The 19,102-nt window shown below is 40.0% G+C and overlaps 1 protein-coding gene across 2 annotated transcripts in view; it reads left to right on the top strand.

The window, feature by feature from the left end:
• Positions 1-18,889, top strand: part of PAH (phenylalanine hydroxylase) — a 237,327-nt gene extending 218,438 nt beyond the window's left edge. For both annotated transcript variants that reach the window (XM_078674775.1, XM_078674766.1), the window contains 4 exons: positions 5,240-5,335; positions 8,922-9,055; positions 11,174-11,289; positions 15,361-18,889. In XM_078674775.1, the coding sequence (XP_078530901.1) occupies positions 5,240-5,335; positions 8,922-9,055; positions 11,174-11,289; positions 15,361-15,404 (390 nt within the window). In that variant the 3' untranslated portion in view covers positions 15,405-18,889. The remainder of the gene's footprint in view (positions 1-5,239; positions 5,336-8,921; positions 9,056-11,173; positions 11,290-15,360) is intronic.
• The last annotated feature ends 213 nt before the right edge of the window (positions 18,890-19,102 follow it).

Raw genomic sequence — 19,102 nt, 5'->3', positions numbered from 1 at the left:
CTCCCAGGATTTGGAACTCACTCCCCCCTGAAACCAGGCTCATCCCATCTACCATACTTTTCAAGAAAGAAGTAAAAGCGATCCTCATGGCTAAATACACTTGAACCACTACTGGGGATCAACTTCAAAGACTCGATACTGATCTGTACTACTTGTTCGAACCCTTTGCATTTTTGTTCGACTTTGAAATTGTCTTACTTGATTGTTTATGATATCACCTCACTGTACTTTTAACACTATTGATGTATCTATGTATATATGCTCCCCTCCTCTGTAAAGCGCTCTGATATCTGCGAAGATCTTGTTCGCGCTATATAAAACTTTCAAAATAAATAAAAATAAAATAGTTGGCTAATAGATAATTGTAGGGAGTTGTGATCACTGTCGCAGGCCTAGTGTATAATAGGTCCTGGACTTGAGGCCACAGGGTCAGATCCACTAATATATAGTCGATCCGACTTGACCCCTTTGTTCCTATAAGGGTCATCCCACCACTTCTGTCGGAATTGGTTCGTTTATTGGTAGCCCTTAGCCTGTATTCCAGGGAGATTGCGTTCAGTTGAAGGGCAGTATGGGACCATTTTTTGATTGGGGTAATTGCAACGAGGGTACCCTCCAAAACTTCGGACACGTCAAAGGACTTGATCCAATCCAGGGGTTCGAATGTAACATTAAAATCACTGCCAATTATCAGCGGATAGCTGACATTCCTGTCTCCCAATAAGTTATCCAAGGCAAGGAGAGTCAGTGAGCTACCACCTCTACTGCTCCCGGCATATACATTGTACATATCGACAGTTAATCCATTTCCCTAGGCTAGCCTTATCCCCAAAATGTCCGGGTTATTGGTAGCCAGCTCATTTAATTCGCAGGTCAGGGAAAGATTTACCAAAATAAAGAAAGCCCCCTGAAGCCCGACCCACTTTAGCAGAAACTGCCGGTTCAAAAAAGGACTTAAACCCAGGAATATGTATGGGAGTCTGGGACCAGGTTTCCTGAAATAGACATATTTCCTGTTGAGAAACAAGGTCCAACTAATGTGGGCAGTTACACTTTCGCTAATACCTGCCAGGTTCCATGAGAGGATATTTTTTGTGTCTCCAGTAGCTGATTCTACCTGGACCTGGAAAGATGGAAACACTTGCAAGATAGGCACAACTCCACTATCAGTCGTTCTATCTAGATCGCTGACCTGAGAGCGAGTATTCGCTGATAATGATAAGTTGAAATGGTCAGGCTCTGCTGGGGAACAACTCCTCTGCTGTTGCTCAACCGGGCAACACTCACGGTGTAGATGGAAAGGGGCTCTGGAGATTGTCTGGACCGTACTAAAGCTATTCAGTACTGGCTTGGGCGGTAAAAGAATGATTCAATCAATCTGTGAGAGTGATGAGGTCGCGGAAGCCAGGGGTCCCTTGCCCACACTTACATTTGGGTCAGTGGCGACAGTCAGCCTCAGCTTAATCTTTGTTGGTGCGTTGTTGGTGTATTGGATGTTGGGCAGTAAGGGCCATCCGTATCCAGCACACTGGATGTAATCATGTTATGCTCGTCTGCAACTACATGCTGCCAGTTTAGGGATCTTCGTGTGGCCCCTCTAGAGGATGCGGGCTGCAGCCAAAAGTTCTCTCCAGGGCACTGCAGCTCGAGAAGAGGGGCGCCACATGCGCTGCTAGACCTCCCCAAGCGCTCTCTCTCACCTAAGATGCATCTCAGGTAGTCGGGCGGATCGGTGTGATGCCACTGGCCGGAAGGCACCCCCGCTATCGGCACCACCGACCGCCGGCTCGAGTGCAGTTGAGCGCTGTCTCGGACTCTCCCGGCGTGGGCACCGGGTGTCTAACAGGCCTCGGCGCATCCACCTCACAGCCCCGGAGCACTCCAGACACGGCACGTCGCCCGCAGCGTTGAAGCGGCCGGTTCAGTTCCCTGGGCCGAGAGTGGGGCTGAGGCACCAACACGCCAATCACCAGCCTCCCGGCTGCTCCACACCAACGCCGGTCCGGCACAGCCCCCAACGTGACACCACAGCTGGACAATATGATTTTACTGTAAAATGTTTACCATAAATCTTATATCGTATAGCAAAATCTTTAAAAGATATACGCTTCTAGAAAGTTAGCCTAAAAAAGGGGGTACAGTTAAATTGTTCATCTCCAGACTGGTTTTTAAAAATTTAATCTGGACATATAGATTAAATCCGGTCAAATTGTGTTTCCCAACTTCATGCGGTTTTCTTCTAGAGGATTTAGAGCCCACTGATATCATCAATGGGTTAGCTAAGTATGTAAGTGTGTTCTCCTCTGTATGGCTTTGTATGTTAAACAGCCGCTATTACATTTAATCATAGCCCCTAGTGGGAGCCAGTTCAATATTCATATGATTGGTGAAAAATTGCAATTTGTTTGATCAGAGATTAGTCTTACTTTTAGATGGATCAATGTTTTAAATGGTGGGTGAATGGATTTTTTAATACCATCTAGCATTACATTGCCATAATCGAGTCATGTAACTATTAACACCACAGCGTATAAGGCACATCCAAAGTGCCCCCCCCCCGCTCTCCCCCAGAGCTGCACCTTTAGATTTGGGTCAGTTTGTTCTAGGTCTTATAACTTTTTACAAAAGGTATCCAAGGTATTCAGGCCGAATTGCTTCCTCCTTTTCCACCTTTTTCTCAACTGTTGGGATTCTATAGGTACCCAATGTTTGTGGATTCCCCTTGAGGGAACATAGAAAATGGCCAATATGCAGCGAAATGGGGGTCTTCAAAAAAATAGGAAACAGTGTTGTGCATAATAGTGTATGTTTTTCTGTGCTAGGATTGCTGCCCTCTTCCCAGATTCCAGGAACTTGCAGAGTTGTAAAGCAAACGTCACGTTTTTCTCTCCATAGTTTTTAGCAATTTTCTAAGTGTTGGTCATAATTTTGCAGTTTCTATTAGGCCTGGGTGAAATTTCACGTACACTAGCAAATTTGAGTCATTTTGGAAATTTCGAATTACTCTTGTGTTGTAAAAGTACCCAAATTACGCCATTATACCACAAAAATTATTCTATGGGGTAAGTAAACAACTAACAACAACTTATTTAAATAAACAGGGGGTCCTAGGGAAAAATATTTAGAGACCAAAGGGAATTTTATCCCCTAAACACCTGAGATACAAATGGGTGTTGTTCACAACATGTGTTTTTGGTGCTATTTTTTAAAGTCCAAAACGCATCCTCCATTACAAAATGGACAGAAGGGCTCATTTCATACTAACATAAAGCATTAAATGCTAAATTTGCAATTTGCATAAGTATGCATAACTTCACACAATTTTCCAGAAATGTTGTGTAAATATGTGAAGTTACAATATGTGAAGTTGGCACACTCCTAGTTTCTAGCTACTTTTTGTATGTGAGGAAATGAAGTGTGCATCCCATGAATAGTAGACAAAAGTTTGATTGCAGCAGTCGTACATTGGTGTGGATCACTCATGGTTTTCCCAAAGAAATTATTAATTGAAATCAACAACGAATGAGCGTAGTTAGGAAACTAGGAGTAGGTGACAATGTTTTCAACTGTAATTTTTTGTCCACTTCGCCTAGCTACAAAAATAATATACTGTTACGTCCATCTGACTCTTCTGGTTACAGGGTTGTATAGTTATTGTTGGTTGTTCAAACCGAGACCAATCAACTGAGCTACAGCTCATAACAATTTTTCATTGTGTCCTGACCATGCATCAATGCCTAAGGTAACATGAAATTAATGAAACATTGGCATCAAGGAAAGCTGTGCAATTTTGAAATGCTTCCATAAATATAAGTTTAGGAATAGTGGTTACTAGTACAACTCAGAATATCCAATCATGATTTATATCATGTAATTCTGAATCATAGAGCATTTTGCAAAATCTGTTCTGTGCTGCACACTGACTTAAAGTTGCAAACTCAAAAATGTTTTGATATTCAATGGATGATAAAATGTTCCACACTTCTCCCATTAACAATCATAGCCCATGTGTGTGAGTAGGTCCACGTCTCAGAACTTAAAAGACTGAAAAAAACATACCTTGGCAAAGTCTAGATTTTTAGCATGATTTAGATTGATCCTTAAACATAGCAATTTTACCATTGGCGATAAGGATAGGGATAATCCTTCAGCGTTTAGTTCAAGGAGTATTTTGGGGTACTCTTTTTGTCAATCAAAGGATGATCAGCATGAATTATCTCTTCCCTGTGCTGCAAATTGTTGGAAAGAGTGTCTAAATATTAAGGTGTGCCCAATGTATACTGAAGCTTCCATTTGGGGCAGTTCAGATTTTTAGTTGAATAATATGACCCCATATCAGAAACTTTGTATTAAACACCCCCCCCCCCCCACCAGGATCCACTAGGGAAAAATTCAAATGATATCACAACTGAACCACTGGTACAATTATCTGTGAGCATTCATCCCAAACCAATTTTGTATTGTACAAACATCAGAAATCTCAGCAGCAGAGACTGTGGTAATGTTTGGACCATTAAATAAACTGGCATCACCGTCGTTCACAGTTATGCACTAGATTTGACTCAATCCCAGCTCAAACTGTTTATTTTTATTATGTAGATGGTTACGTAAAAATCAAATAAAAGCAAAGTCTGATGAAGATAGGAAAGAGCGAGCTCTCAGGATTGAGATAGATAGATAGATAGATAGATAGATAGATAGATAGATAGATAGATAGATAGATAGATAGATAGATAGATAGATAGATAGATAGATAGATAGATAGATAGATAGATAGATAGATAGATAGATAACAGGTAACTGGGTAATGTGGTCCACCACTGCAATCAAAGGGTTATGGTGACATCATGAACCAGGAGACTGAAGGTTTGTAAATGTCATCAGAACCCCCAAGATGGCCCTATTGAGCCATTTAAACATGGTACCCATTACACATTTTTTACATTGGATATTTATTTTGGGACATTTAGATAGAAACACATCTGTTTCCTTCATAGTGCAGCTTACAATGGAACTGTTTGGAATTAGATGATGTATTATTAACAAAACATTGGGTAATGGTGGGAATCAGTGGATTTAGGGGAAGAATATGCACCAATTCTACACATATAGCAATTTTATTAGAAAAGTATATTCAAGTGAAAAATGTGTTAACGGTTATACTAGCTGCAAATTGTCAAAGGCCTTGTCTAGTCTCTCTACATGATATCCTTCTTGCATTGTGTTTCTCCAAATTTAGGTTTATTGGTTTACTGTGGAATTTGGGCTCTGCAAGCAAGATGATAAGATCAAAGCATATGGTGCAGGTCTACTGTCTTCATTTGGTGAACTACAGGTTACATTTCATTTAATCTTCTGCTTTATGAAATAGTAAACATGTTTGCTTATGTTTATAGCTTCTTTTTGAAAATGTATGATGTTAACACTAAAGAAGATTCCATTTCTGTGGTTTTCTCTCTTACCATGAATATTTAGAGAGAGAAATTTTAAATGTGTATCATCTCCATAGTTGCCCACTGAGTAGATGCTCAACCAATCATGGCCAACCACGAAACATATGAATATATATTTCAGCATAATATTTGTTTATCAGAAACAAATATGCTGGCCAAGATGTAGCATTGCTTTGATAGCAAAACTTGATTGCAAATGGAGACCACTGTTTTTGTGACCAGTGTGCTATTTTATGAACCAAACAATGTACTAACAGTTCAGTTTGCCAGTTTCTAAACGTTGGTGTAAACTTTTTTCCCTTCATCTTTGTGGATTTGGTATGGGCTCATAATCTTCCAATCTATTTGGATAATGATTATTATTGATCTAACTAACAATGCACCTTCCAAAGAAAGGTATAAAAAGAGGTACACTGTAACATTGAGCTATTTTTTGTTTTATTTACTCAAGATATCTTTATGGTTTTGGTTAGCCCTTCAGATTACATTACTTCATTCCACATTTTTGAAGGGCAATTTCTATAATCCTCAAGCGCAACATATTGTAAATGTCACCTTATCATTCTGCATATTAGTTTATTTTTGTGGAATTTCAGAAACGGCATCAAAGAGAGAGTTTATAGGCTTGCGATGCATGTGCCTTTTTCCAGGTATGTTTTGACCTGAGTGTGGGCTTTGGCTCCACCTACATGTCTATTTCCTTAAACTCACATTTGATTGTGCAGAAGATGTATGCTTCAGCTGAAATTTCAGTTGTATTGCACTTTATTACTGTTGGAACACTGATGCTCAGTACAGGTGGCCTGACCTGGTAGTGGTGACAACCCAATGATGTCATATATCAGATGTCAAATGCATGATCTGGTAATCATAAAACGTTAAGACAGCTTCGCAGTTTAGTAGTATGCAAGCGTTTTGGTGTTCAACCTTGAAAGTCGAATGTTTGCACTGTGATAATCTGTGTTAGGCCCTCTTTGGATGGATTGTATATTGTTTTCTCAACAGTAATTTTGTAAATATCTGTGATATTATATATCCCTTGTGGAAACGTTTATGCTCAGTTCAGTTGGCCTGAGATGGTTATGGTGGCAAGGTGATGATGAAGGCAATTAGACTGATTGGAAAAAGATATATCAGATGCCATATGACTAATCTGCTTAATACAAGTAGGTTATTACAAAGGAAGTCAACCTAAAGTATTTATTGTGAATAGCACATGTTAAAGCTGTAAGTTTTTTAGCATGGATTGTTATAACACTGTGGTAAAGCCGGTACACGGGTATTTTGTTACATGGATTCTCGCAGATTAAGGCAGTGGGTAAAGAGTTTGGTGCTGAACACCCCTTTTTACACATCTTGCAGATAGAAGATTTGCATTGTGGTGTTCCTTGCTAGACCCGCTGATGTATAGTCTTATTTTAATTGTACTTGCATATATATTTTTCATTTTGTAACTCTAAACTCAATAGTAGTCTTGTGGGAAAGCTTATTCTCAATACTGTACACCTGAGTTGGTCATGGTGATAAGCCAATGATAAATGGTATAGGCCTTGTTATTTCTTTGGGAAAAGTTGTCAGGAGCAATACGTCTGGTATGTTTATTAAGGAATGTTATGACAAGGCAGTAGGCCTGACATATTTGTTGGGAAAAGCATATGTAAAAGCTAATAAGCCTTCATGGGTGGATTGTCATTACACTGTGGTGATGAATGCTGATAGGTATTTTGTTACATGGATTCTAAAAGGTGACCAGAGTAGGCAAGGATTTTGATGTTTGTCAACCCAGCTGACAGACCTCTGGATAGAAGATTTGCACTGAGCGAATCTTTGCTGGACTCTCAAAGATTGGGCTGTATATCATTTGCCAACTGTAACATTTTATGCATAGTATTTAATTGCATGCGTATTAACATACATTTTAGAGCATGTGCATACAGAGAGGAGCTTTGGATCATACTTTTTCAACGAATGGTCTATTTCGGTGTCATTTACATTCTGTTTCCACCCATAACCGCGTATAGAATGAAACACTGGGTTAGCCCATGTAGCCACTAGCTTTAAATCCCTTTCAGGGACAGGAATGTTCTTGATCCCATGTGACTGTCCAGCTAAAATTGAGTGCACTTCAGTGCCACATCATGTGCACAAGCAATTGAGATTTTCATTTTTTCTTTTTTTACATCTGCCTAATTTGCTCTCCTTGCCTTTTTCCAGAGTGTCCAAAACTCCCCAGATAAGAGTTATTAGGCTGCTCAATTCCCACTCATTTCATCTGCAGCGCATCATGTCTTACAGAGCCACTGCTTCTCAATGAAGTGGCCATTTAGTAATTATATTGTCCATAGTGTACCATTGTTTAACTGGTCCAAAATCGCCCCTATATTTAGGAATAACGTCTGTCATCTTTGGTTGGTACAACAATGAGACATAATGCTCAACACCATTCCAAGATTGTCACCCACTGCTATGATTACCTTTTTACTTATTTTTCATGTGGGCCATGTTTATGCTGCAGGATTTTTTTTTAACTTTTATTCTTTCAATTATCTAACACATGCTTGCTTTTTCTGTTTGTGTTTAACTGTAGTAGCGTGCCTGGGTGAATGCAAGGAGTCAGTGAGTGGGAGAATTGATGTATAAATGCCAAGATGAGTGACTCAGTGCATGTAAGTCGAGGTACTGAGTGCAGCTGCGTCCTGTACTATTAACAGGGAGGGGATGGCTAGGGCACAAACACACACATAGGCACTCACTCACACTCATGCATTCTCACATATCTATTCACAACACTCACTCCCATGTATTCATGCTAGCACGCACACAATAAACATTAAAAACAAAATCATACCTGCGCAGCTCTGCCTTGGAGATTCCACGAGGGGTGGGACTGCTGCCTTCCCTTAGGTCAGCCAATGAGGGAAGGCAGCAGTCCCAAGCCTCTGAGGTCCCAGGGAGGTTGGGACTGCTGCCTTCCCTCATTGGCTGACCTTAGATCAGCCAGTGAGGGAAGGCAGCAGTCCCAAGCCTCTGGGATCTTAGGGAGGTTGGGACTGCGCCTTTCCTCATTGACTGCCCTTAGATCAGCCAATGAGGGAAGGCAACAGTCCGTCTCTTGTCACAGAGTGGGATGAGATCAATAAGACTGCAGACTCCACTCCACTCTGACAAGGTGTCACTGTTTGACACTCAGCCCTGGACACTTCAGAGCTTAGAACTAAAGCACCCATGTCCAAGTCAGTCAGTAATGCTCCCCCTCATCACGAAGGGAGGTCCTCGGGTTGCTTTGCCAGGCTGAAGATTTCACACCCACAGGAACTGTGGCTTCTTCAAACTTGCAATGTTCAGCTCAGGCAGCCAGGAGTCTGCGCATGTCTAGCTCCTGGCTGCCTGACCTGGAAATAAAGAGTGTCTGTCAGGCTGACCTTTACTGATCCTTAGTTGCTGATGTCTTCCATTTTTTCATTGCAGTACTGCTTGACAGACAAGCCAGAGCTTCACCCCTTTGAGCCAGCAAAAACTGCAGTACAGAAATATCCTATCACAGAATTCCAGCCCGTTTACTATGTTGCTGAGAGTTTTGAAGACGCAAAAGAGAAAGTGAGGTAATACAGCTCTGCTTTTCTGTTCATTTTGGCACTTATCGAAATGCTGACCTATTATTTTTGGTAAGATTAAGATACATTCAAAATTAGCTACTCTGTTCTAGGATTTAATGCAGTTATTGTGGCAGCAGAACGGCTTAATGTATGGCAGACACCTCTCAAAAAACCAGAACGATTTCAGTACCACGAATACAAGCGACCTGCAAATGCCAACTTTCTTAGATGTACTTAGTTATTTATTTTGTGTTTTATAGAGCACACACTACACGTGGGGGTAGCAGAGCTCTTTACATGGTAAACATGCAAAAAAGTACACAAAAAACAACAGATTCCATGGAGAAGATTAGGTCTGTTCCAGAAGCATTGTCAAGTGTTCAGCAGATTACAGCGCATGGGGGAGTACATAAAACAAACATCATACAGTTATAAGAATTAATTTATCATTAAACAAGATTCATGCTTTTCATTGTTAAACATAGTTTTTCTATTGTAGAAGTAACAATCCGGTTTTATTTTAATGGATGTTTAAGAGAAGAGTTGTGCATCAAGATTATCTGAACATAGGGTTGATTTATGTGGCTACCGAAATAAAAATGTTAAATCACAAGATATTTTTCTGTGATGTAGCTAGACAAGCTTATCACATTATATATTGTTGCTAGAGTGCCCTTCTTTTATGTCAAAAGTTTCATTTCCTAGTAGGGGAAGCGTGGCTACTTCAGCGTAATATTAGTCTACTTTTTTGTAAAATTACTGTAATAATTACGTTTAAAATGTATTATCCTCACATATTTTTTCTCTGCCTCACTCCTCTCTCCATCTCTCTTTTTTCTCCCTCTCTAAATTCACCGTCTTTGTAGAGATGGTCAAGTTGCACAAACACACGTGTTGTCTGTATGCATGTATTCAAATGTAGTAATCTAATATATATGCTATATATTAGTACGTATGCTATATATTAGTATACATATATGTGCACAAGGATATTTACACATTCATACATATTACAGAGTATGTATACCATTTAAACCACAGATACTATAAATACAAAATGAGAATGACATCAGGCGAACACATTACGTTTCCCGGCCGATCACCAGATATATAACTAATATGGATACTGAGACTCCCGCCCTTCCTGTCTACAAGTCAAGGAGCATCTCCGTTTTTAGTGTTACCTCAACTTTGAAGCGATTCCAGCCATTTATTATGAATCACCATACCGGTTTCTCTATTGTTTTCTTTATATCACTGTCTCATAACACACTCACTGTTAGAATAGATGGAAGTTATCCACAGTACCAAGAGGCATACTGTAGAATGAGTCTCTCGACCTTGAGAATGCTCTTGGTTTTTAGTCATACAATGGGGTTGCTTTAATAAAGCTGTAGGCACAACTTTAGGTAACCCTAACCCTTGAATCTCTCACTATCACAATACCTATGGGGCCAAACCAGAGTCGTTACAAAAACTGCAACAATATAAATACTCAGAGGTTAGGTTAAGCCCATTAGTGTCAGAGGAAAAGATGGGTGAGGGTTCAGTGCCTTTTAAAAAACACTGACATGTGTGGTGGTCCATTCCCTACATTAATTAGGTATTCACTAGCAAGGGTTCCCCTTTTGTATTGACTTCTCTAATACGAGTTTATGCTTTTCACCTTTTCTTTTGCCTGTAGTGCTGAAGAACTTCGTGTATTTTCATGAAGCCCATTAATATACAAATATGTATTTCTATATGTCTAAACAAATGTACATACGTGTGCCTCAGGCTGCTAGAATTCATTCTGTCTGTGCTTGACATACATGGAAGAGCATGTGGATGAGATGCCATATGCTATCCCTTATCGTCACACATTTCAATAAGTCAATTTAAAATATATTTTTTTCTTGAAGGCTAGCATGTGATTCAGTGGAACTACAAATTCACTGGTCTTATAAACAAGCATTGACAATGACAATATTTCTGTCTGTAATATCCTGTTCCATGGAAAAGGCATGTATGCCTGCATTAGAAGATTAAAGTCAGACGGATTAGTTCGCAAATGCTGTATTATTTGAAGACAGGATGATATAAGGAAAAAAGCATATTTAAATGTAATGTTTTTTTCTGATCTAGGAAATATGCTGCTACCATTCCGCGACCTTTCTCTGCTCGTTATAACCCTTATACACAAAATATTGAGATGCTCGACAATGTGCAGCAGCTGAAGAACCTCGCAGACAGCATCAGTTGTAAGTACTCATGGCCTTGTGTATTTACCATACTGGAGTTCAAACAGAGACCCTGTTAGATATAAGTGGGTGTCTCATCACCTCACCTCACACAGTATGAAAGTGAGTGTTGTTGCAGTCTCTTTTGCTTCCATTCTGTTGTGGACTTTATCAACATGCTGTCTAAATCATATATTCATTTATTTAATGAGTAGAAGGACCTCATTGTCACATGATATTTGCTCATCTCAGCTATGACTTAACTTTAATTTTCCATTCTGTTTTTTAATTTAATTTGGAAAAATCCACCTGAACCAAACATTTAACAAAAAATGCATCATTGTCAAAGGAAAACAGCCTTAGTGAGTTGGACTGACAATTAATATAGACATTGGATAGAGTACTAGACAAGAGAAGTTAAATATCACAACTGCACTGATTGAGAGCAGGCCTGAGTCATGAGGTCACTGGAAAAATCCATCATCCATGCAGAATAATGGCTGAGATCCTCATTTGCAGTGTTGATTAATTTGAAGGGTGATATATTGATGCAGGAGGTAAAATGAAGCATGAATATCCTTTCTTTTCACTTGGCTATTAATTCCAGCTATGTTTTACAATGAATAATCAAAATGTTTGTTAGACCTGTCAGCCTTAGGGTGCTCTTACCCTCACCCCTCCTATTTTTCTGAATTCATTTTGTTGACCATAGGACTCTGTGCACTTTGCCACTACTAACAAGTGGTAACTTGATTGTGCACACTCCCTAAAACATGTCAAAATTGGCTTACAGCTGATTGGCATATTTAGTTTACTTGTAAGTCCCTATTAAAGTGGTATACCATATACGCAGGGTCCATAAATGGCATGCTACTAGTGGGCCTGCTGCACCTATAATGCCACCCACTTAAGTAGCCCCTTTAAATATGTCCCAGGTCTGCCATTGCAGCTTGGATGCAGTTTTAAACTGCCATTTCGACTTGGCATAATAACCTCCTTGCCAAACCTAAACGTCCCTTTCCCCTTATTATTACATATAAGTCACCCCTATAGTAGACCCTAGACAACCCATTGGGCAGGGTTCATTGTAATTAAAAGTTGGACATGTACTTTTTCAAGTTTTACATTTCCTGGCAATGAAAAACTCACAAATACACTGTTCAATACTGTGAGGCCTACCTTACACATAGGATACCATTTGGCTACCTGATTACATTTAATGAGTGCAAACTTTTGTTTGGGAACAGGTGGAAACGTCAAGTTTGGTATCTGAGTAATTATAATTTTAAATCCTCTTTAATGGCTAAGTCGAAATTTCGGTCACAGTTCTGAAAACTCCACTTTTACAAATTTGGCATTTCCCAATCCTAACCATTTGGTGCCTGTAACCTTTTCCTGGGTCACATAACTAGGTATGAGTGGCAGTTACCCGTTGTTTATTCCTCCCAGACACTCACATGATAGAGGTACTATGTATGCTTGAATGGGCCATCTCAGGCAGGATGGGTTGAGGGGGAGGGTGCTGTGCACAGCCCCACTTGAACTTCAATAGGCTGTGTCCTGCGTTCACACAAAGAAAAATACACCTGCCTTTTATGCCTGCACAGACTGGTGTCAGAGCAAGGAAGCAGGACATTTCAGGCACTTCTGGGAGCATGAGCCTCCAGACGTTTCTCAGATTTAAAGAAGACACCAGGTTTAAAAATGCTACCTCAGACCCATTCCTCAGTTCACTCCTGGACATGTGAAGGACTCTCAGATGACTGCCTGCTGCTGTGGCCTGCTGTGTACTTCAGAGGGACTGCTTTGCTGAACCATGAAGGACTGCACTGCTGCCTGAAGCCTTAGAGGTCTGCCCTGCTGCTTGGAGCCGTGCTCTTCTCCCTGAACCCAAGACTTCCGGATGTGATGTGATGCCGCTCGCAGCCGGGACTAAAGGGAGCAGAGTTCTTCTTCTACCGGATTTCACTGTGCTGGGTGTCTGAAAGGCTCCAGAAAGGCTGCAGAAAGATTGTCATCGCTAATTTGGACCGAGGGAGGTGTTCCTTGGAAGGCGTGCGGGACTGCAAGGACTGCCAGAAAAGAAGATTCTAAGGGCTAATTGGCTGGTCTCCTGATGAGAGCTTCAGGGAGAGTAAAGGCTCCAACCATCTTGAACCCGCACCTGAGTGAGTTCTGACTCTCATAGTGGTGCCATCCCCATCCTGGATACTTGGAAATGGTGTGAAAGATGCCCAGATAGCCCAAATCCCACATTTGGGACTTAAGCAGTTTTGGCCGAAATATACTCTGAGAACCGAGAGGAAACCGGGACAATCCAAGGTGTATCTACGGTCTGCCTGACTTCACAGCAGCTCCTACCATGTACGTTTATGCAGCAGCAAATCCTGTTCAGCAACACCTCGCAGAAGGGGTATCTGGCCTCATGTAGCTCTAATCAGCCACAGCATGTAGCTTCACCCCGCTGGAGATTTTCAGCTTGCAAAAAAGACTACATCCAAACAAATTAATATTCACAACAACTTCGTCCAGCGGCATCCCGACTATGATGATCTTCCTCGGACACCACAGGCTGCCTTGCCCTGCTGAACTTTGCCTTCTCAACCATTATGTCCTGAAATGTCTTGTAAATCCGAAGGAAAGCAGAGACCAGGCCTAATCCACTTTGATTATTCAAACCACGCTCCATCGCGGTCAGCCATTACTTTTGACTTTGCCCCAGTCTTGTGCGACTAGATGTCTGTGGTTGGCAATTGAATCTTATAGGTGCTATTTTTTACTAAAAACATTTAAAATTCATAATTCAAGTTTTACTGATAGGATTTTTGTTGTTTTGGTCTCAAATAATGTATCAAAATTTACTAAATTGACGTGGGGTTTAACTTGTATGGTGTTTTCACTTTATTACTGTTTTTGTGCGGCATCAAGACTGTACACATTGCCTATAGGTTAAGCCTGACTAATTTTGTGCCACACTACCAGAGGGTTAAGCATATGTTAATTTAGTGACTTGTTATGCTTCACCGAGACAAGGTTTGTGGCTGTTGATTGAGTAGGCTTCACCCCCTTAACCAACAGCGCAATTCCTCACAATGTCCATATATCACCCTACCATACTATCAACACTTACGCAGTAAGTGGTCAATTAGACCTGTTTAGGGGCTCTTCTACATCCCAAGCCAATACCACACCACTAAAAAAGTTATGTCTGTTCAGAAAATTTGTCATTGGTACTAAATTCTGAACTCCACCACAAGGAGCAGCCACGGTCATCTGATGTGGTGAGGAATGAGGTAGGCTCCATCTTTCTCGAGGTTAAATATGAGGCTCACTTTACTCAAAGGACGTTTGATTTTAGAATGCCAGGTCAGAGCAGGTGCAAGGGCCTCCATTACAGTTATTTTGGGTGAAGGCATATACTTTGTTTAGGGCCTTCCATAGTTTGCCCCACAAAATCCCAAAAGGGTTGCACACCCTGGTGGTGCCTGAATCCAGATTCCACATAGTGCCAGAGACAAAGCTGTTTTAAGCATGTTATTATGAACCCCAATTGTGCATATCATGCCAATTTTTGAGCAGGACAACTCAGAATGGTGCAGGAATATCACACCTGGCAAATAAAGCATCATACAATATTAGTAATCCAGGCTACAGTACAGCCACACATATATAGGGAAACTTCCTAAAGAGTCCCTTATGAGGTTCCCCTATATATGTGCATATGGCTGAACATAGCTGTATAGCATTATGGCCAGACAGCACTTCTCGTGGCAGTAGGCTGATCAGATTGCTCCATGCACCCGAACACCAGTTTTCCATTCCTGGACTTTGCTTTTACATAACATTGATCTCAGGTGTGGTGCTCCAAATGGATCAGTTACATTGAATCAAGAATGCAACTCCCAAAATGCACTGATATGTAAAATCAAAGTTTAGAAATAGAAAATTGGTGTCCCAGTGACATGAAGCCATTTGGTCACCCTACTCTGGAAAATGATCGCTCAATTAAAGATGTTTGCACTCTGTAGCAGAACATGGTTTCAGTGTTGTATTGGAAACTCACATTATCATTTGTATCATTTTTGTGTTCAGGTGAAATTGGAACTCTCTGTAATGCCCTCCGGAAACTTGAATGAAAATGAACCAAAGAAGGCAAATACAACAGACACTGTTGAAGCAAATGTGACATTTCAAGCTACATCCAGCCATTTCATACATTATATGTTGTATATGCAAAGTGCAAATAATGAACTGTAAATATGATCATATATATTTGTACATGGATATATTTATCAGCGTTTTCTATTTGTCTAATGCTTTATCTTATGGAAGCTTTATGCATGTCAAAGAGTGGTCTGAAAATATGTTTTGAGGAATCTTTTCAATTAACAGTTCTAGCTTGCTCAGTTATAGAAATACAGAGATATTTCTTCTCCTTTGAGTAACCATTCTAAAACCATTATTTAGCCTTTTATTTGTAAATGTGCTGTAGCGCCTTGAGTGAAAAATTGCATTAACGAATCATGTAATTGTGGTATTACCTCTAGTATAGCTCTAAATAGAGAGTAACTTGCAGATTTCTGTTTTTAGTAGTCTGGAGTTCGCACCACCTTTTGTTTTATTACATACAGTGTACTCTGTAGCTTAAAGTAGCCTATTCAATTAATACATCAACTAGATATTTTCACTTTACAGTGACAATAGTTATCCATTGCATGTTCTGCCAAAGACAATTCTTTGAGTATGTAGTGCCTTATTCTTATCACAAAACCAAAACTATACTATTACATAGTATACAAAAAGTGCGAGAAAGCAGCCTTCTTCCTGATGTGATGTAAATGTAAGTTTAAATAAGTTTCATGTTGTGTTTTATTGCCTACATTTTGGAAACATGTACTGAAAATTACAGGACTGCAATTAGTTATTTAATTTTACTACCAATAATGAGTATGATAGCTGGAATTAACTATTACCGGATGCAAACATTGTAAGCAAAATGGAAGATTGGCCAAAAGAATTTGAATAGTGGAACCAAAGATGATTGAGGGTCGCTTAAAAATAAATGTTAACGAAAATTGGGATGTATGTTCTGAAGCAATATGTTGAAATGCTGGATTTTGGTTCTTCTTATACAGTAATCAGAACTTCCTGTGGGAGTATTCATTTAATTTTGAAAATAGTTAAGAACATACTTATCCTTCTCCTGAGGACACTTAGAGTGAGGGTTCCATCAGAGGGGAAAATTACAATTAAAAATACACAAGAGCCAAACCCAGGAAAAATGGAGGAGCATGACAAGCGAACACGACATAAGAAGAGGGGAAACGTGAGACAATTGGAAGTGTATACAATCTGAAGGACAGCAAACAATTTATAATATAGTAGAGATCAAACACTAATAAGAAGAAATTAATTGTCTGCTGAAAAATTAATAAGAGGAAATAAACAACAAAAGGAATGAGAACGAGGGGGCATAATTAGGAAAGGAGCAGGAATGCTAATTGAAGAACGTTCGACAGCATACACGAAGCAATATGATATTAGAGGGCAAAGCATACAAATTAACTCAAACTTTAACGAGAGGGTGGACATTTTGGTATTTGTGGGGCAATAACCTTGCTGAGTGTGAGATGTAACAGGGAAACAGTGCAGGTGCAATCAATGCAAGGTTCTTACATTATTATGACGGAGATCTGGACTCTTTGTAGGGCCAGATGATAGACCGAATACTAGGGGGACACTTGAATAGTGGGGAGGATTGCAAAACTACCCAGATAAGCACAGGTTTTTAGTTGAAGATACCACCGAAGGAGTGGGTTAGAAGACTAGCATGCTCATTTTAAAATTAAATAAAAATTATTGGAGATAGTTTGCAATATAACTATTATCGGTACAGCGCTTTTTGCAACCAACCATAGGTTTACCAAAGATCACTGAGTAGCAACAAAGGACCAGTAGAGAAAAAGAGGGGACCAAAAAGAGTTAATGAGCAAAGACTGCTGTGGGTACAGTGATCTACCTAAAAAGTGTCTCACTGAACAAAGTAAATCTCATTGCTGGTGTCTGACCAGCAGGTGTAGATGGAGAGTGCATAGGGATAAAGGAGGACAGACAGGACTGTGCACGTGGAAAGGGGAGAGAAAAGGAGACAGATGTCAAGGTGATGAATGACAACGAGAAAAGCCAAGGTTTGACTCAGATGGAGATTATGGTACAGCCTTGAACCATTCAAGGACATGTCTTAGCGAGTCTGAGGGGGGCAGGTGTCTTTCTCCTTCTCCTGCCTTTCTCCATCTACCTCACAACAATTTCTAAGGTTGAACATCTCATTATACAAGGCAATGTTGAAGCAAGTCTGAGGGAGGCAGGTGTCTTTCCCTCACTACAATTTCTAAGATTGAACATCTCGTGAAAGCCATAATGATAAACACATATACCTACCGGCACAGAGCTAACATGGAAATGGAGAGAACAAATTCATGTGTGTTGCAGCAATTACACTTAAAAGCTCTGCAGAAAATAAGAGAGAAGTGAGGAGGCAGGGAGGAAAAAGAGACAGGATTGAGGAAAAAAGGTTTGAGAAGGAGAGGAGTGGCAATATGTCTTACATGTCACTTGTGTTTCCCTTAACACTAAATTCTGTTTTGCTTTTGACTTCTCCACCCTAATCAGCCATAATTGGTCTTGTTTTATCTAAATTACTGAAATGAGGCAATTCATTATTTTCAAGAGCGTTGAGTTTGACAGCAAGGACTGGTCATCTTCTGCTGATTGGTTGAATGCTGAGCAGGACAAGTCAAGATCTATCCAACCACAGAAGGAAACTGTCAGGTGCAGCATGTAGCAGTGGTGTGCCTCCTTGAGTGGCATCATTGCTCAAGAAGGGGGGTTCATAGAAGGGACAATTGTCTGTTCAAACAGCACAGAGGTAGTGCGGTTATGAAGTGGCTGGGCATTTTCTAATCTTCATGGACAATGGACTATTGCACAGAAAACCTGCAATCATGAACCCATCCCAAGGCAAGGCTGGTAGCCTCACAGTGCCTGGATAAGGGGGTGATAAGTAAGCGTGGACCCTAGCTGAGAGGAGATTATAGTCAAAAAGACTACTAGTTCCTGGTGTTGTTAAGCTAATCAAACGGGGCCCTTGACGAGATGAGTGAGGTCTTCTGTTTATACATTAAGAGAAGATGTGGGGCATTTAAAAAAGAGACATAAAAGCAGGAATTATTATCAGCACATGAAAACAATTGCAAAAATCTTGACAGTATTTAGTCAAGGTAGTAAAAACTACTGATAATAAATATAATCTGAATGTTCGCCGCAGAATATCAAAAAATTAAATTACTCTACAAACCTGTGGACAGTCTGTATGCTACATATGAGTGACAATTAGACGTATTTGCATGCAAATTAATTATATAGTCATATTAGCACATTTCGGAGATTAAAACAAAGTCATTATATAGTTTCTGGAAGGTTTATTGAGTGTTATGTATTATACTGAAGTAAGCAATGTAAATGGAACCAGCATGTGGAAACAGTGGAACTGGGCTGAATGGAGTGTAAATGTTTCATTTATTTGTTAATATATTTTCAATAAAGACTTGTAAGAATAGTTCGTAAACTCTTTTGTAGTAATTTTAAGACTGTTTTTACAACATAGGTCTTTCATTTCACTTCATCTTAAAACTATGCAGTTGAGTATCCTGTACATGTTCACTCGATAAAATTTAGTTTAATTTTACGTTTTAACAGATTTTTTTTGTACGCAAAATAAGTTAATTATTTGGGACCCTCTTCAGAGGATCCTTGTGTGAGGATTAAATGGTTA

This window comes from Lissotriton helveticus, chromosome 1_1 (genome assembly GCF_964261635.1).
Source record: "Lissotriton helveticus chromosome 1_1, aLisHel1.1, whole genome shotgun sequence".
NCBI lineage: Eukaryota > Metazoa > Chordata > Amphibia > Caudata > Salamandridae > Lissotriton > Lissotriton helveticus.
Note: the sequence above shows the minus strand (reverse complement) of the source record. Positions and strands in the feature narration are given on the sequence as shown.